Source organism: Lontra canadensis, unplaced genomic scaffold, assembly GCF_010015895.1.
Source record: "Lontra canadensis isolate GAN:19392208 unplaced genomic scaffold, GSC_riverotter_1.0 scaffold83, whole genome shotgun sequence".
NCBI lineage: Eukaryota > Metazoa > Chordata > Mammalia > Carnivora > Mustelidae > Lontra > Lontra canadensis.
In genome coordinates, this window is record NW_022631077.1 from 4,966,741 (window position 1) to 4,992,679 (window position 25,939).

At 41.6% G+C, this 25,939-nt stretch overlaps 1 protein-coding gene across 8 annotated transcripts in view; it reads left to right on the top strand.

The window, feature by feature from the left end:
* The window catches only part of CHD7 (chromodomain helicase DNA binding protein 7), a 187,586-nt gene that overhangs the window by 105,215 nt on the left and 56,432 nt on the right, over nt 1-25,939 (top strand). For all 8 annotated transcript variants that reach the window (XM_032882612.1, XM_032882611.1, XM_032882619.1 and 5 more), the window contains 4 exons: nt 11,530-11,671; nt 17,066-17,203; nt 18,256-18,321; nt 24,529-24,584. In XM_032882612.1, the coding sequence (XP_032738503.1) occupies nt 11,530-11,671; nt 17,066-17,203; nt 18,256-18,321; nt 24,529-24,584 (402 nt within the window). The remainder of the gene's footprint in view (nt 1-11,529; nt 11,672-17,065; nt 17,204-18,255; nt 18,322-24,528; nt 24,585-25,939) is intronic.

Consider the following 25,939-nt stretch of genomic DNA (forward strand, 5'->3'; position numbering starts at 1 on the left):
TAGCATAGCAGAATAATTATGTAAATTGAATATGCAGTGATGAAGGTAATAGGGGGTTTGGGTTATGTTAGCACTGGGGTTGAATTGCCATAGCAGTTTGCTTTTAAGCACTGGAATACAGCAGTGGCAATTTTGTTTTGCAAAATGTTATGTGATACCAGTTATTTCCATCCTTGAATAAGTTAACTTGATGAATTTGTTTATACAGAAAATAATTTTCCTACAGAGGGCTGAAATAGAAGGGAATAAACAGAAGTGAAATGAAAAATTTAGTGCAGAACTGCTCGCATCTTTCCCGTTTGGCCCTGGATGCCGGATCATTGAGCATTCCACAAACAAATACGCTCTCTGAGCGGGCAGTGACAGAAGTAACCACTGCTGGTCTGCCTGGCTCTGTGGTATGTCTGTGGCAGGGAGAGAGCTTGTTCTGCCTCAGTCACACACTCTCGATGCTAAAGCACATTTAGAAAGGGTGGCTGTCCTCGGGGGCTGACTCTGTATGCCTTTGGGATGTCTGTCTCATCCCCTGCCGTTCTCCTGCATTCCGGAAGGTGGCTGGGGCTTGCATTTGTGGCCATTCCCAGCAAACTGGCCCTTTTGGCAACCCATATACAATGATATTGCCTTGCCTGTGCAGAAAAACTCACAGAATCCACCTAGAAGCTGGGACATAGAATGATAGAGAAACAGTAAAAGGTATTCAGCACTTCAGGAAAAGACATTTAAAATCTTAATAATGAGAATAATGGGCCACATTCCACTTTTCTGTTAGAAATGTATCTTTCTTTTCTCTTTCCCTTTTATGTTAAATATATATTTTTCTACCCATTTTTTTTTCCTGGTGCGCTCCCCAGGTGTCCTTATAGCCTTCAAATATTGGCAGTAAATATTGAAAGTAAGAGCTAAGACATTTGTGGGCTGGAGGGGATGCCATTTTGCATATGGAAGAATTCAATGCAAAATTCAAGAATTTTGCATTCTTCTCTTCAGTGTGTTTTCTGTTGTGTAAGCATAGGCCTTGTGCAGTGAGATAGGATTTGGAGGAAGCGCTTCCTTTGAATGACTCTTGAAGGATTTAGTGGTCCATTTAGCTCTATAAAGACTCTTTGAATGGGCATAAAGAAGGGAACTTGGCCCGAGGTTGTGACTTGACTGGTGAAGCGCTGGTTCAAGGGAGCCGTGGAGACTCGCTTCTGGTGCAGCTTCCTTGCCGTTTCCCAGCCCCAGCATCCAAGTTAGCAGGAAACTAAAATGCCGTTTCTCAGAGAGGAGAGACGCAATATTTTAAGTGGACGGCAAATGTACCACTCTTACTTTTCAAAAACACAAAGTACTAAAAACATGTAGAGTATATTTTTGGCAAACCACACTATCATTATCATTAATATTAATGTGGCAACTTTCTTCTGAGGATCTAAGAAAGTAGCAGTGTTTTACCGGGGGAATATTTTTATTCAGCCAACAAGCCCCATGGTGGTGTATTTTGGTAACCTAGTACATAGTTTATATAGTGTGCTCTTACACACATAAAATTTCTCAGCAGAGATTAGACACAAAAGCAAACCATTAAACTAGTTTTGCTTAATCAGTACAGAAAGCCTGGAGAGTCAGATACCTCTCCCTCAGGTACGTAGGTAATAAAGTAAATTAAACCCGCAGCTTTTCTTCTGTTTCCTTGTTCTTTCTTTTATATCCTATGATTTAGTTTTGACTCGTGGCATTGGATAATTGGAAATACTGAATTAGGTATTTTGGACAGTGTGCCTGCAGAAGAGGGTATAGATTTTTTTAACGTGTGGTCACAAAATGGACTTTCGAGCCCTTTCAGTACTGGAGAGGAACAAGGGGGAAAATGTGCCCGTGGGCGTTGTGCTTCTCTGCCCCTGGTCTGCCCTGCCAGTCTCTGGTTCATTAAATCCAAGCTCCAAGTCAGGGATACCAGGTAGGTGGCCGCCTTCCCTGGTGGTCTCAGAGGTCTGTTCTCTTTGAAAGGGGGCTATTGAGTCTTTCTTTCTCTCTCTCTCTCTCTCTCTCTCTCTTTTTTTAAGGATTGATTGATTTATTTGAGAGAGAGCATGTGAGCAGGGGGAGGGGTTGAGAGAGAGAGGATCTCAAGCAGACTCCCCACTGAGGGTGGGGGTGAGATTGAGTCTCAGGGCTCAATCCCACAACCGTGAAATCATGACCTGAGCCAAGATCAAGAGTCAGATGCCTAACCGACTGACCCACCCAGGCGCCCCACCATTGGCTGTTAATCCCAAATCCTTTTTTGCTTCAGGATGACCATCTCAAAGTCTTTCTCTTCCCAGTGACAGGCCACCTTATCACCCTTCCTCCGTTCGATTTGTCCTCAGTTGGCTGAGTGAGCAGGGGGGGAGTAGTAATCAGGCACTTTTTAGTACAGACCGTGCTAGCTTTAGCAACACGTGGTTTGGTTGCTAGTCCTCGGGGCAAGAGAATGCCCAGCACCACTGACCCTTAAAAAGCAGGTTCTGCTGACTCCTTCCCTGTGCTTGATGCAGGGAGGGACCGCACTGGGCCTGGCTGACGTTTGTTTCTGCCTGTCCAGGGAGCTGGGATGAACTTGAGAGTGGTGGCCTGCTGCCTCTCTGGTTGATGTGGGAGAGTGTGGCTTCGACCCTGCTTCCAACTCTCATTGTGCCTATCCGACGGAAGTTGAATTGGGGAGGAGGCCGGTGGTGGCAGTGGAATGCTAAAGGGGGATATTTCTAGAGACGTGTTCCTTCAAAGACTTTGTTAAGTGGCATTTTAGGGTGGGACACATGCTATTCTACAATGTGGGGATGATGTTAGAATTGGAGGATAAAGAGCAGGAGGAGTCCTAGGCTGATTGTTTTTTTTTTTTAAATGATTATTAAAAATGTCCATATAATGGACGACTGGGAGGCTCAGTAGGTTGGGCCTCTGCCTTCCACTCAGGTCATGATCTCAGGGTCCTGGGGTCAAGCCCAGCATTGGGGCTCTCAGCTCAGCAGAGAGCCTATTTCCCTCTCTTTCTAAAAAAAAAAAAAAGTCCATATATAAAAATGCTTTTGAAAGGTACAAAAATCTGTACAAATGCAAAATTTGTCACATAATATAGAAAGATCTTTCTGCTAGTTGTCTTCTGCCCACCTGGGTAAGGGCCCCTTCAAGTCTGGATGCCGTGCAAAGCCACCGTGAGCGCATCATCAGCCATCTGAAGCACCAGCCCTCCCTCCAGCTTCTCAGACAAGTCTGTGTGGCCTAGCTTTAAAATGTTAACTGGGAGACAGGTGGCAGGGGTGCCGGTCCTGGAGGGCTCAGTTGGTTAAGCATTTGCCTTTTGCTCAGGTCATGGTCTTGGAGTCCTGGGATCTAGCCCTTTGCTGGATTCCGTCTCTCTGCTCAACGGGGAGTCTGCTCCTCCCTCTTCCTCTGCCCACACCCAACTCTCGCTCAAATAAATTAAAAAAAAAAAAAAAAAAGAATCTTAACTGGGGAAATAGTATGAATTAAAAAAGACACCATTCTTCTTAATTTTGATGTTGGAGAGAGAACTTGAACTTCCATTCGAATGCTAATTGTGGGGACGCCTGGGTGGCTCAGTGGGTTAGGCGGCTGCCTTCGGCTCAGGTCATGATCCCAGCATCCTGGGATCGAGTCCCACATCGGGCTCCTTGCTCGGCAGGGAGCCTACTTCTCCCTCTGCCTCTCCTGCCACTCTGCCTTCCTGTTTTCACTCTCTCTCTCTCTCTCTCTCTCTCTCTGGCAAATAAATAAATAAAATCTTAAAAAAAAAAAAAAGAATGCTAATTGTGTATGTAGCCCCGAAGTCTGTATGAACAGTATAACGTCTTGGTCCTTTGGCTTCTCCTGTTAGGATGGGTGGGAGTATTTTCTCCTTGTGGGGTTTACTGTTTACTCTGCCTAGTTCTCTGCCTACCTGTGGCACCTGTTTAAAATGTGGACAAGCTGCCCAACTCATTTGTTGTGTTGGCCATGCTGGCCGATCGGAGAAGATCCTTATGAATCCAGGGGATGGGGTTCTAACTGCCACAGTTAGCCCAGCGTCTGCCCTCTGGGGTCGCGGGAGCACAGTGCCTAAAAATAAGACTGGCATCTGAGAATTGGACACTGTCAGTTGGCACTTGGGGGATATGCTCTAGGATAAGGGTGTACTGTTTGCATCCATTTTGTAATGTCTGATTTACTCAATTCTTTATGTTCCATTACAGTGCCAGGCGGTGCCATGTAGCCAGAGCGACTGGTGTTCATGTTGGCTTCTGGGATGCGATAACGTGTTAGCTAATTAGAGTTCTTTTCCTTGTCACTGGCAGACCTTAATTCAGTCCATAAAACTCAGTGACCCTGAGGTTTTCAATGACAATTCTTGACTACATGAGGAGTCTTCCCCCCCCATATATTTAATATATTAAAAATGAATTTGGCTGTTCAGAAGGCTTTCTAGCTTTCTATTGTACTTTCTTTCCCTCCCATCTTTCCTCCTCCTTTAAATAAGGGGCAGCAACCCTGTAGCTGTCCTCAGAACTGGGTTCTGATGAACCAGGGGCCCCAGAGATGGCCCCAGGTAACAGAAGACATTCACCAGGACAGGTCGAGGTCTGAAGGGTACCCCCAAAAGGCCAGGCATGCACTGGACTCTTAGAGTGTGTGAGGAGGTTAGTGTGAGGAGGTTGGATGGCTTTAGGCCAGGTCCAGGACTCAGACCTGGGCCCAGGAACAAGACAGGTGTGGCTCCCGTCTTAGCAATGCCACTTCTCCGGCTGAACATGTTGCCTGTCTGGCCCTCAGCTTCTTCATGCTTGGAAGGTTTGATTGTAAAATGTAAAGGCGAGGCACGTTGAGTTGAAATATACTTTCATTTTAAATGAAAGCAAATTAGGTTTTTGTATCTTTTCTAACTTTCTTTGTTCTTTCCTAAAAATTCAGCATGGTTAATATACTTAAGGAGTACTCGATGCTAGAAGAGCTATTTAAGGTAACAATTTAGATTAAATTCAGTGTCTTAGAGGCGTTTTCATCCAGTGACTTTCAAAGAACTTAAAAAAAAAAAACCTATTAATTTGTCACTGAAATCCTGTTTGTTGTTCAGAAATAAAATAGAATCCCCTCCCCTTCTCTCTCTTTTTCTCAACTCTTCTTTCTCTTTCTCAACCAGAAGAGCTGGGTGAAGAATTTCTAGGTGGAGTTTAGGAGCTGGGGGGTGCTGGGCACCCCTTTGGAGTGACGCACGTGACCCCAGGCAGGCAGCTCAGCATCCATAAGTTGGCTGGCCGGGCCCCGAGGGCAAGGGCGCAGGTCAAGGCTGGTGCTCCCATCCCACCATCCCACCATCCTGCCCAGATGCTCCCAGATGCTGTCTGCCCAAGGTCGCCCTGTGGAGCATCTCCCAAGTGCTCCCGGGCCTTCCCCTTCACCTCGGCGGCTCTGATCGCCTTTGTGGGAAGGAGTTGGCCTTTGTGTCTACTGTCTGCTGCGCAGTTTGTCTCTTCGTCATTAGTTTATTCTGTCACCGGCATTTCATTACATTCTAGTTCAGCCACTGCATAAATTTTGGCCCAAGGACTTTCTCTAACATTTTTATTTTGTTGTGTGGGTTTAATTTTACTTGATGTATCACATTTTATGTTGCCTTAATTGACACTTTTGAGCTCTTAGTGCTTTATCTTGTCTCTTTTTTCTTTCACTTCTTCTTTTAAGTTTCTTTCTCATGGTTCAGAAACTTAGAGGAGAATCCTACACTCAAGTTGAGAGGCTCGATGCTTTTCTCTCCACCATGACTGGGTCCTTGACCCTCACAGCTTTACTGCAGTTTTTCTTACGGCAGCCTCGATCTTTTAGAGCTGGAGCACACCGCAAATGTCCTGTGCCAGGAACATCTCTCTCGCTTCTAGCCTCTCATCCATTAGTTTTGAGTCTTCATTAAAAAACCTTTTGAGCATATAAAATATAAGGATATTTTTCAATAGCTTTTACTCTTCTTTTTTTTTTTTTTAAAGATTTTATTTATTTATTTGACAGACAGAGATTACAAGTAGACAGGCAGGCAGAGAGAGAGGAAGGGAAGCAGGCTCCCCGCTGAGCAGACAGCCCAATGCGGGGCTCGATCCCAGGATCCTGAGATCATGACCTGAGCTGAAGGCAGAGGCTTAACCCACTGAGCCACCCAGGCGCCCCTAGCTTTTACTCTTCTTTTAAAAGATTATAATATGACATTTTTGCTTGAGTCCCTGAAAACAGATCTGATTAATCCTCACGACCTAAGCCCCAAGGTTGATTTTCCCTAGGGTGAGGCGACTCTTCACGGACTTCTCCCATCTGAAGTGTCTGACTGATGGAGGACTCACGTCCATTGTCCAGACCTTCACGAACCGTATGCTCATCACCTGTGGTTCCTCTTCAAACTGGCTTTTTGTGGAGGACTTAGGTCCCTAGGCCGATGCTGGTCAGTGTTTAACTGTATTCTGTTTTGCAAGACACCAGGGCAGCTAGCTGATTTCTAGTAAGTTCTGGCCCTTGGCTTGTTTAAAAAGCGTATACTTGTTCTCACCAAAAAGAATTCGTTATCCCTGTGCTGTGTCTTAGGTGGAATGAGGTCATGACACACCGTTTTAGGTTCCGCCATGCAGTCCTTCAGTGTAGACCCTTACAGTTGGAAGCTGACTACAAACTCTTCCGTAAAGGGTATGGAGTGTCCTTAGTTCGTCCCTCCATATAACATGTGTTCTTTGAAGATAAAGTTTGGGTTCTCAGAGTTCTCATCAAAGTGGCTTGTGTTTTGACCACACTGGGGGCCATTATAGCACTTTTTAGAGCCTGGTCTAATGGTGGTGACCTAAATGTCACTAAGCTGTGGACCCTCAGCACGTCCAGCTGGCCACCCGTGTGACCTGGCCCTCATGATAAAGTGCACAATGGAATTAGGGCCGGTGGAGGGACAGTGGCCCTTCAGACTATTAGCACCGTCCCCAGAGAAATGTGCTGCTTCCAAGGGTGTAGGGGCTCGCCTGGCCTCGGGAGTGGGTGGCTCCGTATCTCGGTCACACCAGCAATGACGGAGATAAGGCTGAGGAAATAGAAGGACTTGGTGAGGAGGGAGGGGATGTGTAGCAAATGTACTGGTTTTGAAAACTTGCTAAGTCTCGCTCTATTTCGGTAGCATGTCAATCCTAGTTTACTGAACCTCATAGGTCTTTCATCATAAAGATAGAATCTCTGTGGGGTTTTCTTAAATGAGTTAATGAGAAAAGCACTGGCACATCATAAGGGCTGTATATGTGTGTGCTGTCGTGGCTGTGACTTGTGCTCTTTAGTGAAATCGATCTGCTAAAATTGATAAGGAGCCTACTGACCAGGTACCAGGAAAACAAAGATAAATAAGACAGACTTCTTCCTCTTTCTGAGCTTAAGGGCTTGATGGGGAAAGACCTACACTCACACACACACTCAGGTCCACATACAGCTTTGGTTTTGGATCACTGTGGGAGTGCGACTGCCACATTTTGTATATTTTAAATACCCCTTCCTTGTGTGGGGTCCACATGACATGTAGTTGGTGATCCGGTCTGCGCTGACTAGAAGAGGCTTCCCTGAGTGTGTGATGGCTGTAAATGGAGTGGGGAGGGGAATGGAGGTGGAAGAGATAGGTTGGGTCCCTTAGGGAGCAGTTCTGGGTGTCTGCAGCATAAAGGGTGAGTGGAGGGTTTGGGGTGTGAAAAGAGTAGAAATCTACTGTTGCCATTTGCAGATGCTGCAGAAGGCCTGACAAGCCCGTGCAGACTGGCAGGCCTGTTAAACATGGGATAGGACTTCAAGCAGGATGGTGCGGTCAGGTTTATACTGCAGCTGGTCACCGTGGTGATGCGTGGAGGGTGGGTTGGTGTTGGTTTTGGTGGCAGCGCCACATTCCTGAATTAGGAAATGTGGAAGCAGAGTGGGTTTGGGAGAGCAGAATGGGAGCAGACAGGATTTCTCTGGGGCGGAGGCCGGTTAGGGCTGGAGTGAGAAAGTGGTCCCCGCACGCCCCCGGTCTTCCTTGTGATCCTCGCTGGCAGGTCACCTTGTGGAGGCCAGTATCGCCTACACCCGTGAGCAGCCAGCACAGCAGCTGCTGGAGGTTCTGTGTGTCTGCGCCAAGCCACTTGATGGCCTAGTTCTCAATATTGGAGTGTCAGCTTAAGGGATGTTTCTGATCAGTAACATTCTCTTACCCTCAATGGGAGGACTGCCCTGTTTGTGCCTTCCAGCTTTCCAAATTATAATTTGGGAGAGGAATGTTTGTATGGCTGTGTTTTGGCTCTGACATTAGAAAAGACAAGCTTTGCACCAGAGCAGTTTACATCATGACGGTGGAGGTGAACTGTGTGCCCTTTCCCCAGCTGTCTGAGAGTGGGTCATGCTGCCTGTGGGTCCCCAGGTTGACGAGGCAGTGGGGGGAGGGGGTGTGGGCAGTTGTGATGGGCAAGGTGGGAGATGACACCTGCCTGGGCTAGAATAGTGGTTCTGGGCTTGGAGAGGAGTGGCCTTTGGGATTGTCTGCTGGTTTGTTCTTCCAGCTTGTGTTGGGCACTGTGGACAAAGGACCTTCCTTCTTGTGTTGCTTAGAGGAAATGATCTGTAGCGAGGTGGGGTTCTGTCTCTCCGTCTTCAGTTGATTTGGCCCAGGCGGGTCTGAGCCATGTCAGAGGATTTGTTTGCAGACGTTCCAGAACACGTTCCCAGCTGTATATCTTCCGGATGTGTGTGCGTCCTGGCCATTTGTGTCAGACATTGCCAAGGCCTTCATCCACTATCTCACTTAGACCTCCTAACGAATCTTGGAGGAAGACAGAATTACTAACCTCCTTTTACAGAAGAAGAAACGGAGGCACGGGGAAATGGAGTGGCTTGTACCAGGTCCCAGACAGACAAGGTTCTACATGACAGAGTCAGAATTTGAACTAAGGTGTGTCTGACCCTCATCAGTGTTCTAACCCACCATTCTGCATTATACCTCATTTGTTAAAAATTCTGACTTGGGCTTTTTCTGGGGACAGAGCAGTTTTAATATAACATTTAGTTGAAAATCCAATTGAGCTTGTTGCACAGTAGCAAAGGCAGTTTAAAAATCAAAGTAACTTTATCTTATCCTCGATTGTAATGTCGTTGGGTTGGACAATGAGGATTTTGTAGCCTTTTTTGACTTGACATGTTTTTGATTTTTGTATATTGATGTCATGAGAAGATGTCAGCGTAGAAATGCTTAGCTGTCTCTGAGCCACATTAATAGCGCAAGGTCTAATGAGTTTAGAAATCTTTCAGTAATCAGATCTGGGGTGAGTGCTTCCCTTGGCTACAGGCTTTTTCTTCCGAAGCATTTGGAGAGGTCTTGTCTGACTTTTAACAGCCTTGGAGGTTCCACATAGTTCATTCATGGGAAGGGCAGATGGAAAATCATTAGCACTTCTCTCCTTCGGCAAGTTGATATTTCATCAAACCTGGGCTCTGGTGGCTCTAAGACAGTAAGCCTTTTTACTCCTATAGGATAGTTCACACAGGGTGCAGTAACCCCACGAAATTAAATTGTGTACTTCGTTCTGGTGCGGAGAGGTCACCGTGAAAATCACCGGCTGCCGACTTACTTTACCTGGCAATGGTTCAACTCTGTGACAGCCTACCTCTGATTTAAACAAATTTGAGAAATATGTAAAGTTTTGGAAGCAGTTTTGCACTGATTTGATAAAAGAAACCACAAAACACTGCAGCGCAGGTGTTGAGAATGTTTGAAAGCTGATTGAGGGAAGCAGATGGCTTTAGTCAGTGGCATCCAGCCAAAAGAGCAGGTGCTGGTCATGTGACCGCTGGTTACCAGGGTAATCTGATTGCTCTTGGCGTGCAGATGAAAGGAAAGGGGCCCAGCGTTCAGCTGTAGTATTGTATAATTTGTGGCAGTTAGAGCGGAAATAAATGCTGGAAATGGAGCCTCATAGTAGGGGAGACTTCTGTCCATGTGTAGCGTAAACACTAGGACAGTTGGATGAGGAACTGTTGTATGGATTTTTTCTTAATTTAAAAAATATTATTCTTTCCATGAATCTTTTGGGGACTTCAAGTTTTTCGGACATTGCCTTTTAAAAAAATTTTTTTTAATTAAAAAAACTCTTTAAATCTAACTGCCCTTTGCTGTAATCTTGAATTCTTGTAAGTTACTTCCCTATGTGGCTATTTACCATGCTACAATGTTCACAAAATAAAAACAAGCTCTGAGTATTTAGAAAGAACTAGTTTAGGATTACCAAATATTTTATTTACTCATGATAGAAATTTTAGGTGCGTGATGGATACTTTATTATACTAACATACTACTGAAATATTTTACGTGATATGTTTTATTGAAATAAAAGCGATAGAGATGTCTTGGTGTCCTTTGTAGTAGCTGAGGCTGAAAAAAATGCTGTTTAATGCATTCTGTCAGCATACTTTTCTGGAATTTACAAACTTCAATAAATAAACTTTTTAAAGGCTTTTGAAATACATCTTTTTTTTCAAGTTTCTTAGAATTTTAGGTTTTCCAGAAATAATAAATATAATCATTACCGAGGTTAGATGAATTTAAATGTTGGATAACATGATAATGTTAGAAATCCTTGGGGCTTGTTTGGAAATTGGAATGGAAGATACCATTAAATGTACGTTCTAAAAGAATGTCAAATGAAGGTTCTAAAGGTAATGGTAAACTTAAATAAAAAAAATTTTTTTTTCTTAGAGTTCATTCATGTCTTTTGACTTATGTAACATTCAAATCCTATTAACGTTTGACAGAAACATAGTATGGAACATGCACTTTAATTATTGGGGTCGCCTTGCTATATTTTTGTATTTCAGAGACCTAGCTTTTGAAGGAGAGGCTATTGTGACTGCGTCAAAAATGCCTAGCACCAAAACAAAGATTATTTTAAATGAAGAAGACAGCATTAAGTAAAATTATGTAGAACAGGAAATTGCCATATATTTTGTTATATTTTAAAAGGCTGTCGTTGGATAATAATATAGCTGGATGACATAATAGAGGACACCTAGTAGTGTTGGTTATGAAAAGGACTTAAATAGGAGTATTTAAAACTCTTTGCAAGAGACACAAAGAAATGATCATTATAGTCTAGTTTCCTGAGACATTAAAAAAAAAAAATCATTCCGTACCTTAAAAACTTAATAGCAAAACTACTTCTTGATCTGATTTTCCCTTATGGCTTGGTGTATCGGCAGGGATTTTGCATTGTCTAGAACAAATGTACTCCAGGTGGTATTAGGAGTTTTTACATGAAATTTCTTTTTAATTAGGTCAGATATTTGCCAAAGGTCATCAGTGTGGGGTTTTGCTGTAAAAACTTAATTGAGAGTGCCGTTTAACTATAAGTGGCCAACGTGCATCGATTTATCAGTTGTCATTGATACTTTCGGGATATTAATGCGGGAAATATAAGGCATGGGGACATGTGGAAAACCTCATTAAAAAGTGAACACTAAGTGATCCACTTTGAATTCTAGTAATAAGAAACCTGATTCAGAAGCAAGTGCTTTGAAGAAAAAGGTCAACAAGGGAAAAACAGAAGGTTCTGAAAATTCAGACTTAGACAAAACGCCCCCACCATCTCCTCCTCCTGAAGAAGATGAGGACCCAGGTGTTCAGGTAATACCATCATTCTGATCCCAAGCCTTGGTTATTTAGCATGGGTAACTTTAGCTGTGTATCAAGTACACTAGACCTCCCCTGTCTTTGTTATAGAGCTGCTTTAAAGGTGGCTTTATTGTTGTCTGGAACACTAGAGCCATAATGGTGAGAGCTGGGGGCCAGCACGAAATTAGACCCCCAACTTCTTGGTTTTGTCATCTTTGACCCCGTGATAAAGAAAATGGAGGATCTTCATTTACTTCTGTAAATGTACCTTTCGATGTTGATGTATATATTAGTGTTAACACGTTGTTGATATATTGGTTCGTGTAAAGCTGCTTTCACATTTGTCATTTTCTCTGACGTTCGGTTGCTTGTCAATTCTTTTATTTTGCAGAATTAAAAAAACCAACGTGTAATCTGTAGCTTGTCTTAAGGTTTGTGACATTCGAGAGCCAGAGTTGAGCTTTATAGTCATGTAATAAGTTTCTGTGAACAAGTTTGTGACTTTCTGGATCGCAGTGGTGCAGAACTTTTCAGTATTAGATTCTCCTGACTCTTGGAGAATTTTGTAGGAAGCAGTTGAAAAACTGAAATAAACATTAGGGATTTAGATTCTTACCTGTAAAGCACACTGCCTTTACTGATTGGACTATAAGGTAAGAGGCCCTTCCACGTGACTGTTAAAAATTATTTCCTTGTTACGTTCTCTGGAAGCATGCCAGTATGTTCCACTGGGATGGCTAAGAATGTCACTTCAGTGAATGACATCTAAGTTATCAAGGAGCAGTTACCGAGGAGCCCTGCTCGAATCAGAAGTCTGCCCCTAACAGCCTGCTTGCCTTTTTCTGAGTGTTTGGTCCACTCAGAGTACTTGCTATCTGTACTATCTACCAAGCCGCTTAAAAGTTAGAAAAGAAAAAAATATGCCATTTACAGCTCTCTCCTAAAGAATTTCAGAAAGTTAGGGTTTTGTTTTGTTTGTTTGTTTAAGAGATTTTGTTTTTGAATAATCTTTGCACCCAATGTGAGGCTCAAACCCACAATCCTGAGATCACGAGTCACGTGCTCTACTGGCTGAGCCAGCCAGGGCACCCCGTTTGTTTGTTTTTTAGTAGAACTCCCTGACGTCTAAAATGTCACGGAATGGCTTAAGCTAAGAGGGCCCAAAAAGGAGAGGAAAGAGAGTACGTGTGAATGAATGTTGTTTGGTTTGATTCTTTAACTAACTTGTGATGCCTCTGGCCGTTTGGGTAAATTTTCTAATTTCCTTTTACACATCACTGAAGAGATAGGAAAGGTAAGTGGATGTCTTTTTTTTTTTTTTTTTAATTGCTTAGGGACTTTTAAACTAAAGTATTTGGATGGTTTTAAATTTTATTTTTATACGTAAGGGTGTTTTTTCCTGCATCATGTTTGCTTCAACTAGGGCCTTTATGGCAGTAGTATTTGGACACCATTAAACAGATTTATTCACACAGGTCAAGAAAATTCCATTGTTTCCTCACAAATAACGCTGCTGTTTCTTAAAAGTGTTTGTATTTGTAGAGACATAGACTTTATGAAATACTCATTTTTTCCTTCTGCATTTCAGTTCTAGAAAAAGGCCAGTCTGTTCAAAGGAACATCAGTGCATCCTTTCTAATTGGCTAGTGCATAACTGTTGCAGGTTCAGTAGCTCATATAAACAACCACACAGGGTTTGAAGGCAGGTCTTCCTCTGTGTCCTGACACAGGAAGTGATGCTGTCTGCTGTTTGTTGTTTCTTCCTGTATCCTATGCATAAAGGGCTAACAGTTCTTGGTTTCTGTGATTGGTTTAAACTAGTAAATGCCATATAATGTAAACTCAAAATTGTATCTCAAAGTACTATAGCGGAGAGATATTGAAAACACGTGTAAGTCTTCTCTTTGGTATAGCCATGTTAATTATATGCAACTTTTCTAAAGCAATCCAAGTTTAACAAGTTGACCTATTATTTTAGTGTCAGTTCAGAAGTTTTGAGTTATGGTTAATTTAATTTAATTGTATTTTATTTTATTTATTTTTTCAGATTTTATTTATTTGAGAGAATGAGGAGGGCTTTGGGGGGAGGGAGAGAGAGAAGAAGGCTTCCCATTGAGCAGGGAGCCCAACATGGGGCTTAATCCCAGGACCCTGAGATCATGACCTGAGCTGAAGGCAGGCACTTAACTGACTCAGCCACCCAGGAGCCCCTTGAGTTATGGTTAAAATGGAATGTTTATACTTTGTCTTAATTCATGAAAATCTTTCAAATCATAATAGTTTAACAGACCATAATAGAAGCATATTATGTAATAAATTTTATGTTGGGAAATTGTAAAAGGAATTCCGATACCGCAAGTAAGTGAAAGATCAGTTATTATTTAGAAGGCAGAAAGCCATAATAATATGTTAAATTTTCAGAAAAAAATTGAGTTCTAATTGTATTTTGGGGATTTTTTGCTCCTGTGAAGTGACTTTGTATCCACTACTAACTGACCTCATCACCACTGCATAGATTTGTAATACCAAGTTAATGTGAGGACAAACTTCCACAAGTAAAAACAGTTATGTCCACCAATCATAAATTTCTGCTCAAGAAAACAAAAAGCTTCCTGTTTTATTGTACTGTAACATTTCTTCAGTAGTGATATTCAGTGTAAAGGGGATTTGTCTTAGGCTCCCTGTAGGCTGTTCAGTTACTTAAGCTAGAACGAGTACTGTGACATGACCCCAAGCAGGGCAGCCTGATAAAACATCACAGGTGCATCACTGGTAGCACATTCCTCCTTAGGTTAAGGACGACAAGAGGAAAATATAGATCAGTCCATTTCAATTTAGTTAAATTGATATATTAGATGAAATACAGATATTATGCTGAATTTTACAAAATTGAAATATTATTCCTCTTAACAGCCTTTTATATCTGAAAGAAATGGACAGTTGAGAAGTAAAGAGTGGTTAATTGGGAAGAGGAGCAGGAGTTGGGAAGAGAGATCAGCTCTGTGAAGAGAGAAGGGAAGCTGTGTGCAGCATAGTCTGACCTTGTAGCCTCAGTGCTTACTGATTTTTTATTTTTTTGGAAAGGTGGAGCTAGTTAATGATGACTTTAAACCTACTGATTTCATTTGGCATTCATATGTACCGTGCACTGTTCTAAATGCTATCAGTGAATTCTGTTATGTAATCTAATTGCTTTATGTGATCTTCAAGTATACTTATGACATAGTTAACTATCATTAACCCCATTCTGCAGACCAGGAAACTGAGGTCCACAAGACATGTCCAAGGTCACATAGTGAGAACCTGGGCTAATTCAGACACTCAGCGCTCATTTTAAGGGCCCACAAGTTCAAACTGCCTTGGTGGTGTGGGGAAGGGTCACAGATGGCAGAACCCCTGCCCTTCTGCAGTCACAACTGTGTTAGGACTAAGAGCTCATAGTCTCCAACAACTCATTTGATGGTCATATTATATCGAGTTGGCACTGTGAGCTGCCTCACAGTCCCTCTTGAGAGCAGAGAGAGCAGAAACATTAAAAAACAAAACAAAACAAAAACAAAAAAAACTGTCTTACCCTTTGAGGCAAGGTGCTAGGCTTCCTTGGTCCTGACTTGAGCCACGAATGTCCTTGCTTGTTTCTCCTCTGTTCTGCATGGTGGGGTGACTTGCCTTTCTGCCTAACTGACCAACTTTACAATTCACGAGTCTCTTTAACAAGTTTTATTTTGGGGGCTCCTGGGTGGCTCGGTGGGTTAAAGCCTCTGCCTTCGGCTCAGGTCATGATTCCAAGGTCCTGGGATCGAGCTCCGCATCCAGCTCTCTGCTCAACAGGGATCCTGCTTCCTTCTCTCTCTCTGCCTGCCTCTCTACCTACTTGTGATCCTGTCTGTCAAATAAATAAATAAATAAATCTTAAAAAAAAATTTTTTTAAAGTTTTATTTTGTAGTTCTTAGTAAAAGGTTCACTAGTGTTACTTTTCTCAGTATTTTTATTCATTCGGTGTGCTTCCTAAACTCATCTACAAGCTATAATCTTACACTTAACAGTGATTTAAAACTTACACATGTCATTTTATAGTTATGTTAGCTTTTATCAAATACACATATTAATGAAAAGTTATTTCTCCCCATTTTTCATTAACTCACAAAACTAATTCTTCATCAGAAAGGTCTAGCAATACAGGATTATTTTGAACAAAAAGTGTAAAACTCCTCTTGCTCCATTCACTTCACTCCCTAGAATTAATAGCTGCTAATAATTTGTTATCTGTCTTTTCAGATTTTTTTTGTGTGATTGAAAACGTAAACATACACGTTCATTTTTTTTTTTAAGGACATGTGCACTGAGTCATAGAGAAGTACACAAAACATTCAGTGTCCTTGTCTTGAGTTTATGTATTGATGAGCCACACAAAGAGATCTTAAATAGAATTATAAGCTACTTCTTATTACGTGACTTGCTTTTCTTTTTATTTTACAATTTATCCTGCAGCTGTTCTGAAGATCTAAGAGTTTGGGTCTAAAGAACAATTGCGGTATCTTGCAGCCATTCTGAAGATATGTTATGTACCTGACTAGAAGCATCATTGCTAGGTCAAAGGGTGGGCACGTTTTAAATTTTGATAGCCATGACCACACTGTCCTGCAGAGGTGGAGTGTGTTCTCTTGACCGTGGGGTGGGAGGGGACCTATTTTGCCAATAATCTTACTAATACCTATTAGTAATAGGTAATAGTAATACCTATTACCAGGATTTCACATTTTCATCAGTGTGGTAAAAAAAAAATTAACCAAAAAAAGTAAAATTACTTTTCGTAGTCATTCATTATCACTTCTGCCATTCAGTACTTCATCTCTTCAAAAATTTTCAGACTATTGCCAAAATTAAAATGAAGACCTTTTATTTAAATGGCCCTCTGAAGTACTATTTCAGTATTTATGTGGAACTTTATAATTTGCAGGTTATCTTCTAATGCCTTCATTTTTGCAGACCTTTCATTAGAGGAAAAATTTTAAAACATACAGAAGTAGAGAGAATAGTAAAAGGAATTCCTATGTAGCTGTCATCCAGCTTCTGTACTGTTTTCACTTCTGAGCGATGTGCCACCCAAGTAAAGAATCAGTTATGTGGTTGCTTATAGTCCCCGGCTGAAGGTCTGGTAGCTGGAAGCAGCCCAGCCTCGCCCAGTCCCCCGTGGCTGACTCCAGACTTCCCCCATCTCCGTCATGTTCATTGCCACTCTGGTTTCTTAGGCGACGTACAGGCTTAAATTCATCAGCTTTTCTTCAAGATTAATTAAAAAAAATGTACATGTATATCGTACCAACTGAAAAGTTATAAAGAGCATCAGTGATGGCTTTTTAAACCTGCTCTGTTGGGTTTGTTTGTTTTTGTTTTTGTTTTAGAAGAGACGTTCCAGCAGGCAGGTGAAGAGAAAGCGATACACGGAAGATTTGGAGTTCAAGATTTCCGATGAGGAGGCAGATGATGCGGACGCTGCTGGGAGAGACTCCCCCTCCAACACCTCGCAGTCGGAGCAGCAGGTCAGCGGCCCTCCCGTGTGGTTCTCACGTGCCTTGGAGAAGGTGGACCAGAGAGCTCCTAGCTGGAAGCCTGGGATTCTGAGCCGGAGAACATTCAGCTACTATTGGCTGACGTGCTGTGGGGCCGAGCTTGTGCAGCAGTACCTTTTAGAAAGCCCTGCTTGCTGAAACTTATTTCTGTATAAGCCTATGATATGTAATTTGACACAGTTTTGGAGAATTAATGGTCTGTGCTGAGGAAGAGTCAGAGCTAGGATGCAAGGAGGGTGAATTTACCTCTGAAGAATTCAGGGCTGCAGCTTCGGGGACTTTAATAAACCACTCAAGCTTGTCTCCTGCTGTTAGGCACCGTCAGAACCCCTTTATGAAATTACTGCCTTGTAGTACCCAGCAGGGCATACTTTATTTTCTGTGCAATGTAAATGATGGATAAAATAGTTTGTATCAAATATGGGTAGTAAGTAGCATTGATTGTTGTAAAGATCTTTTTTTTTTTTTTTTAAATGCCCTTTTGTTACCATTACTGTACTTTAGTTAACAAACTGGTAACCCGTTGCAAAGTATATTAAATGCAGTTCTTTACTTTATTTGGTAATCTGTGCTATGTTAAGTTATTATATAATGTTTTATGTGACCAACATAGATGAAAGCTGCCTACAATAACAAAATGATGAGTACATTTACCCCATGGGTATAGATGAGGAGAAGTTATACTTTTGACTGCTGTCCTGCAGAGATTATTTTCTCTTGGCGGCTGGAGTTTCTGAATGTTCTCTGGCTTTAGGGACCCACACCAGTCCACGTAACTAAACCACATAATCATGAAGTAATAAACACAGATCTTCCTTTTGCCTTTGTGGAGAGTGAGAGTCTTGTTCTTTTCAGTCATATTTCCCACTGGCGACTTTGAACCCAGTGGTTTAAAGGGCAAGAATTCAAAGGGGATAGATATGCAAAGGGAATGATTTCTTATTTTTATAGCATGGAATGAAAGATTTCCATTTGGACTGATTTATTCTACTTTTTTTTAAATTTTGTTTTGTTTTGTTTAGGAATCTGTTGATGCAGAAGGTCCAGTGGTAGAAAAAATCATGAGCAGTCGTTCAGTAAAAAAACAGGTAAGCACCATTTGGAGTGATCCAAACCTATGGTGTATGTCTGGCTCTTAAATTGTTTTTTGCTTTATAATTTCCTTTAAAAAGTGCACTGATGTACAACAACCATTATTGTACAACAACACTTTTGGTGATTTTTCTAATCCTGTTTGATTTATAGCCAAATATAAAACTTTGGGGATATTTAGCCCCAGATGAAATGGAAATTTCAGTAAGTGCTTTATTACACCCTTTAGAGTAGACAAGAGACTCAGACGTCACCAAAGAACTGTATAGGGCTTTTAGAGGCATAGTCTGCCTTTTTCAAAAATATTCATAAAAATCATAGACATGAATTTACCTCTCATCTCCCTTAGGAAAGTTCCCTGCCTGCCCCTGCCCCCCCCACAAGATGCAGGTTTATCATTTTAGTGAGCAGGTGTTTTCTCATACTTTTCATAACATTCTTCATATCCAGTTAAAATACTCACTAATATCTTTTATTTGTCATTGCAAAGGTGAGATGCAGAACCACTTCCAGTATAATTTTTTTTTTAAAGATTCCTTTTTTTTTTTTTTTTAAAGTAATCTCTACACCCAGCATCAGGCTTGAACTCACAACCCCAAGATCAAGAGTTGCATGCTCTTACTGACTGAGCCAGCCAAGTGCCCCTTCAGTGTAGTTTTTAAAGATAATATGACTTTCTTCAATATGATTTCTTCAAAATTAGTCAAAATTTATGTTGGTCTTGCAAAGATGAACTCTAAGTACCTCTCACGAGTCTGATAACTTTGTCACTGAGGAACATATATCCTCAGTGACAAAGCAGTCCAGTAACACTGCATTTTCTTCTCCTGATCGAGATTCCCCCTTTCATCCCAACCATCTCTCTCTTGCCCAGTTGGAGGAAATGCTTTATTTTGTTTTTATTTTATTTTACATAGTCATCGAGATGCATCTCTATATTTCGGCATACAGTTTCTGGTGTCCTGAGAAAATGATGTCCTTTACATATAGGGCATCTGTCTTTCAGCTTGAATCATTGTCAAATGCAATTCTTTATTCATATTTGCTTTCCAGGTTGGTGGAAAATCAGCCTTTCTTTCTTTTTTTTTTTTTTTTTTTTAAGATTTTATTTATTTATTTGACAGAGAGAGATCACAAGTAGGCAGAGAGGCAGGAAGAGAGAGAGGAAGGGAAGCAGGCTCCCCGCTGAGCAGAGAGTCCAATGCGGGACTCGATCCCAGGACCCTGAGATCATGACCCGAGCCGAAGGCAGCAGCCCAACCAAAATGTGAGATGTATACAAAGTGTAACTTCCCATTGAGGGAGAGGAGGCATGGAGGAATCCGTGAGACCCCAGGCTTATCAAATACGGAACCTTTGCTTTTCAAATGCTACTGTCTGGAGACCCTTGAAAATGGTATTAGACCAGCAGGGCATTTCTCTTTACTTTTGTTGCAGTACGGTTTGCTTTTCTATTGTGTTATCAGAGTGTGGATTTTTATCAGAATATGCAACTCTAGTTCACATGAAAATAATCAAGAATGACATATCAAGATATTTTCAAATTGAGTGTAGGGGATAGCAGGGGTATAACGGAGTGGCTTTCTGTTGACTCTTTGAACGTGATGACTTCCTCTCTGATAAATTAAGTGATGAAATTTCAACCAAATTTCCCACCTGTTCAAGCAGAAATGAGCGCTGTTTAGCTCATTAGAAAGGTTGTGTTTTTGTCCTGCTAATGACTCTGGAACCGGTAATTTGCGAATTGTAGATATGTGGTAAAGTTTAAATCCTTGACATGCTTCAAAGAACAGTCCCCTTCACAGAATTGAAGTGACTCGCTGGAGTAAACAGCCTGCGGTTCGGACGGGAGGTAGGGCTTCTCACCTAGCTGCTGGTGCCTCAGCAGGCGCACTGGGCAGGTTTGGGGGTGGACGTTGTAATTAGCTCTACTACTCAGAGCTACCTAGAGTGCGGGTTATGTAGGACATTGCTTTTTCTTTCTGCTTTGCCCACTTTAAAACTCATTTTCTTTTCTCATGACCCTGGAGAGGTAGGTATCCTTGGTTAGGAAATCGGTATTATTACCATTGACAGACAACCGGGGTGGTTTTCTCATAGGAGGTGAAGAATCACTTGATTTTTATAGGAGGGTAGAGTATTTGTTGAGTAGGGGGGAATTTTCGGATGGCGAAGATGAATGGAGAAATTGCCCCGGAAGGGGAGGGGAGCCTTGAGGTGTGGTTTAAAGTACGGACGAGATATAGAGCCCACTGACGCGTCATGCTTGTACGTGACTAGTATTTCATAAAGTGTGATAAAAACCATACAAACGTTATAAACATGAGCAGGTACCAACTTTTTCAACAGGTAGTGTTCTTGAAATAGTTACTTTAGGTATCAGCTTTATTAACATCGGAGGAAAGTGTGGCAAATAGAAACAAAAGGAAATTTGAGATTTTCCTGTGGCTTCTAGCTATGCCTGCTGGTCTGCATCCTCTTACCATGAATAATTGAAGAAGTAGCTGTGAGAAGGGGCCTTTATCTCCCCCTGGCAGCGCTACAGAAACTCGCTGGGAGCTCTCTGAGCGTACCCTCCATGGTGCTGACACATAGTGGGGACTCAGATGATGGTTTTCCACGTCAGTTGACCTCATCGTTGTAGCCTGAGAATCATTTCCCATTGTGAGGGAGTCATGTAGACGCAGAGCTCATCTGGCAGGGCCTCCATGATTCAGCGCCTTGTGCTGACTAGGGACGGCTCAGGCATGTGTGTCATTCTAAACTCACGTTCATGTGTGTGAGATCCAGCGGAAGGGATGTCGCTGATTCTTGTATTTGAATTTTATGGTATATTTAAGAATGGACTTTCGGACTGTACAACGTTTTAATTCTTTCGTTTTCCACATTTAGCCCGTCATGTAGCCCTTTCTGCTTGGAGCCATCTGTCCTTGGGGAATAATGATTTGAATCCTTTTTGTATCGGAAGGCCAAAAATAGTTTTAAAAGTGAATTCTGATTCTATTTCGTGGAATTCTTTGTTTCTTTAAGTTATCCCATATGTTTTCTTAAGAGCTAATTTTAAATTCCAGGGTATTTGTTTTAAGCCTCTTCAGCTGAACCCACTAATAACAACAACAAATAGTATGTAAAGCAGGCAAAACGCTTCATCGCATTTATTATGTCCTCTTTTCTCTGTAAGTGAACTATGATTTGCTATCTCTGGTAGAGTAGAATCAGTTGGGTCAGGAGGAGGAAATGATTTGTACCTTTGCTTTATTGATATATCAAGGTGCTTTCTCTTTCTGTTGTAAATTATGTAACAGCATTTTCCCTTTTGGCACTATAGTTTAGCTTTGAATGCTTAGGAAAGGTCATTCATTATTTTAGGCTGCAGGATTACCACTTACTGGATTGCTGTTGTAGAATCCAGGTGGCCAAAGGTGTCGATTTATTATCTGGTCAGGGTTTCTGGTTCCTGTGAATGATGGGAACAAGTATAGCTTAATATATTTGTAACTTCAAATTTCATATGAATAATAAGGATTTTCATAGACTAGCTTTGGAGTCTAATGAGATATACACATTTTTGTTAAATATTCCACTGAACACATGAAATTACTTTAGAGAGCTCTCAAATTTAATAGTAGTTGTCCAGAAAATAAATCTGTCGGTTCTTTATGTGCACGTGCATGCATGCGTGTCCAGAAGTAGTGCTATGAGTCAGTTATTCATTGGTTATGCCCATTACAGGACGGTGTCTGAAAGTTGGATGTGGGGTTAGTTGTTGGGGCTGTTTCCAACTATCACCAGAGGCTGGTCAAACTGCCATTTAGTGAATAATTAAAGTGGTGTTCCTGAGGGCTTATGAATTCACATACTTTTATTAATTGTTTTGCTATTAATAAAGCAGAAGAGGTCAGCAAGAGCGTATTTATGGGAAACAAAAGGTACAAAACAGCTCTACTTACAGCTCTAGGGGCAAGAAGGTGATCCAGTATGGGCGGTCACTTAATCAAAGAACAGGCTTATAATTTGGGACATCCAGAAGAAATAGGCCCTGGTAGAATTTTACCCCAGCTCCCGGGGCTACTACAGAACGCCTTGGAACCTAATTGCTGTCCCTCAGACAGTTCTAGACACTCTTATTAGGCATTCCCGTGGCAGGCTCCTAGGAATAGCTGATCGTGACAAGAAAATGGGTATTGATGAAAGTCCGGGACAGATAGCTGATGGCTGTGAGTCAGAGCTTTCTGGCAACAGGACTCGGACAGAATGAAAACTATCCCTCTGGTTCCAGAGTTGATCCTGTGTACCTTGGTGCCCACTTGGAAATTAATGGGCCGGTGAGACTATTTAGAATGCGATGGGAAAGACAGTATAGGAGGAAGGATTGGGAAGAAGAAAATCAGGAAACCATAAACCTTGTGGTTTTATTTTGTTGTTTATTTTGTTGTTTTATTACTTCAAAGATAACATAATTTTGAAACACGCTTTCTGAATTGAAAGAAATATAATCAGCATCAAAAGAGTAAAAACGGTAGAATTCCATTCTAGGACTGAATTTCATGATAATGCTATGACAGGTGTTAAAAGATCTAGGCTCATCCTGGCTTTCCCTTTAGCCTGGTTGTCTTCTGACTTGTCTTGGCCTTTCTACTAGAATAGCCAGTTGTGTGCAGAGATAATACATTTCAAATGACTGCTGAAACATGTGAGTAGAATAGGTAACATTGGGGCTTGAAAAAAGTAAAGTGGGGGCTGGATGGATTGTCACTTGAATTGACTAGAACTTATTTCTAAATTGATTCCAGATTTATGTTCCTGGTTCTTGAGGGTATCTGGCAAACATTTCTTTTCCTATTTTGGACAACCGAACATTTGGGGTATCGATAGTCTTCTCTATATGTTGGTTAAAAAGCTGTTTATGGTTATGATCATTGGTAGGTGTTAGGTTCGAACCAGATATGAATGGGCTTTGACCACACACTTGAATATCCTGTCTTCCAATTGCTGATCCCTACGCAGGTGGAAGAAACAGTGTAAAGTTTAGGTTTAACTGATAAAAGTGAGGGTTTTAAAGAAAAGTTGAAGTTCACAATCTTTGATAGCAGCTTGCAGATTAGGGATCGAGGGAAACTGTAGCCTCTTGGAGCAGAGCCTGTGCCTGCTTGTCATCCAGTCTAGAAGTCTTTGCTCCTTTGTTTGTCCTCTGCCATGTTCCTGCTTGCCTTAATTTTCTCCGCAGCATCTCTGAGGCAGCTTCGCCAAGTGTGACCCTCCAGGCAGGTTTGGGTGCACTTGTAAGAGTGTAAAAGCAAGCCCTAAACCTCTGTAAGTGGTGTTTACATTTTCATCCCTGATTTATCTGATCCAACGTTCCAGGAGAAAATTACATATTATGACTTGTTTAACAGCCTAAAACCAGAAGGGAAAAAAATATTGAAAGAGATACTTAAAATATCATTTGAGCGGTATCTCCTGCATACACAGCAGTAGGTGGGATCAAGGGAAATGGTATAGATAATCTTACCACCGAACTCTTGATTCGGCTGATGAGTATCACGATTTTAACCTTACCTAAATGTAGTAGTTGGAGTGTTAATTTTATTTGGCTGCTATGTGTGTGAGACATCTTGTCTGAGAGATTTTAATTGTACCATTGAGTAAAACTAAAACTGTGAATTGTGATGCACTGATATTACAGCAGAAGAACAAGGTTTAGTTTTATATGGTTTCTTGTTTAGAGTTATTAACTATATGGAGGAATAAATGTCTTTTAAATATTTTAAAACATTACAAAACCCACAATGTAAAGTTGCCACGAGGCAGCCAAAAATAATACATATGGCATTCAGGAGAGCAGTTGCTAATTGGCTGCTGCCTGAGAAAATGGTACACTTGGCGTCTACTTAACACTGTGGGTTTGGCAGAGAGCCAGGTTTGGGGTCAGGTTGTTGTGAATGAAGCTGCATGTGGTTAGGGAGGAGTTAAAATGATTCATGTCGTAGGAGCTGTAGCCCATCGAGTAGCAGCATGGGCCTAAGTGCATGAGTCCTCATCTCCCTGGCGGCCTTCAGCTCGCACCGTGCTCATCCTCACAAGAACGGCCCATGCTGCCTTGGTCCTGCCTGTTTTGTGTTCCTTTGGGACTAAATCATTACTTTTGGATTATTTTGATAGTTGGTTTTAAGCATGTGCCTGAAAATTTTCTTTTGTTGCAGAAGGACTCTGGAGAGGAGGTAGAAGTTGAGGAATTCTATGTGAAATACAAAAACTTGTAAGTAAACTGTGATTTTTTTTTCCTTTTAATCAGGATCCCCAATTAAATTCTAAATAAGGATTTAAAAAGTAATTGGAAAAATGAAGCAGGAAGTGGGAATTGGGAAATTTTGGTATGGTTTATTTAGTGCTTTGGAGGCCATTGCTTACTAACTCTTTTGTCTTTGAAATTTCATGAATTTAATTTTTCTGGAAAATGTGTGATTGGTATAAAAGTTGACTAGCTTTCATGTATAATCAAGAAATTCTTTTCAGAAGGGATAAAACCACCTACAATAAGAGAAAAGTGAGTTAAGTAATATTTGCGTGTCCTCAGAGTGACTCTTCCTCCTCTGCCAGGCACTTGAGATGTCTACTGTCAGGGAGGGCTCTAGAAAATCATGACATCATTCACATTTTGAAACTCAGTCAGCTGTGATTTTGTTAGTCTCTTTTTGTTTAGTAAATTCGAATGCATAGCCTTTAGGAAGCTGAATTAAGAACACAGTGAGTTGTTGTTGCTTACCGTAGACTGAAGACCAGACTCATTTTGAAAAGGCAGTGTGGTTGTGGGGATCAGTAGTCATCTGGCTGAAGAAGTTTGCGGCCTTTTTCTAGTCTAAGCAACCATCACAGAACAAGGACAAAAATCTTCATGGATGATGTAAAAATTAAATTAAAAATGTTCAAGGCAAGGAACCTCAAGTACCGTATTAATAGATTCTAGAATTTAAAGAGAGGCTTCTGGGAGTTGCTGTCAAAACAGCCTAAGAAAATTTACCCTACTCTTAGAATGTGAAAGCATCGGGCCCATGGTTTCTGTCACCCTCCCTTGTGGCAACCGGCACTGTGTTACTAAACTAATAGAGTTGTGCGCTTCTGAGCAGGACTCCTTCCCAAGTGAAAAGATGCAGAAGTCTCTTGCCAGTGTCATTGGGGGAGTGCAAGGACATACAGTGACATACAGAATACAGCAATAAAAAAATGCTTGGTCTGTATTAGACGGGTGTTGTCATCATTTTGTACTTAGAGCAAGATGAGTGTGCGCATGAGGAGATGATACATATGACGTGATTTTCTGCAGGGTCATTTGAGGGAGGTGTCAGGATCAGTGAGGAGAGAACTAAGTTAGCCAGGGTGAGTTCTCTGGTAGATTTATCAAATCAAACACAGAGCAGAGAAGTTTAAGTATTGATTCCCACAAAATGGCACCACCAGTAGGCATCCATCTAGGACAGCCTGTAGAAGCGGAGCTTAAGGGGCTTGACTGGTTCGTGACTAGGTACCGCTGCCAGGCCAGAGGAGACCTGCCATCCTTTGTTGGTCATGGGAGATGATGCACATGTAGTTCTGAAAAAGAGCTTTTCTGTCTGA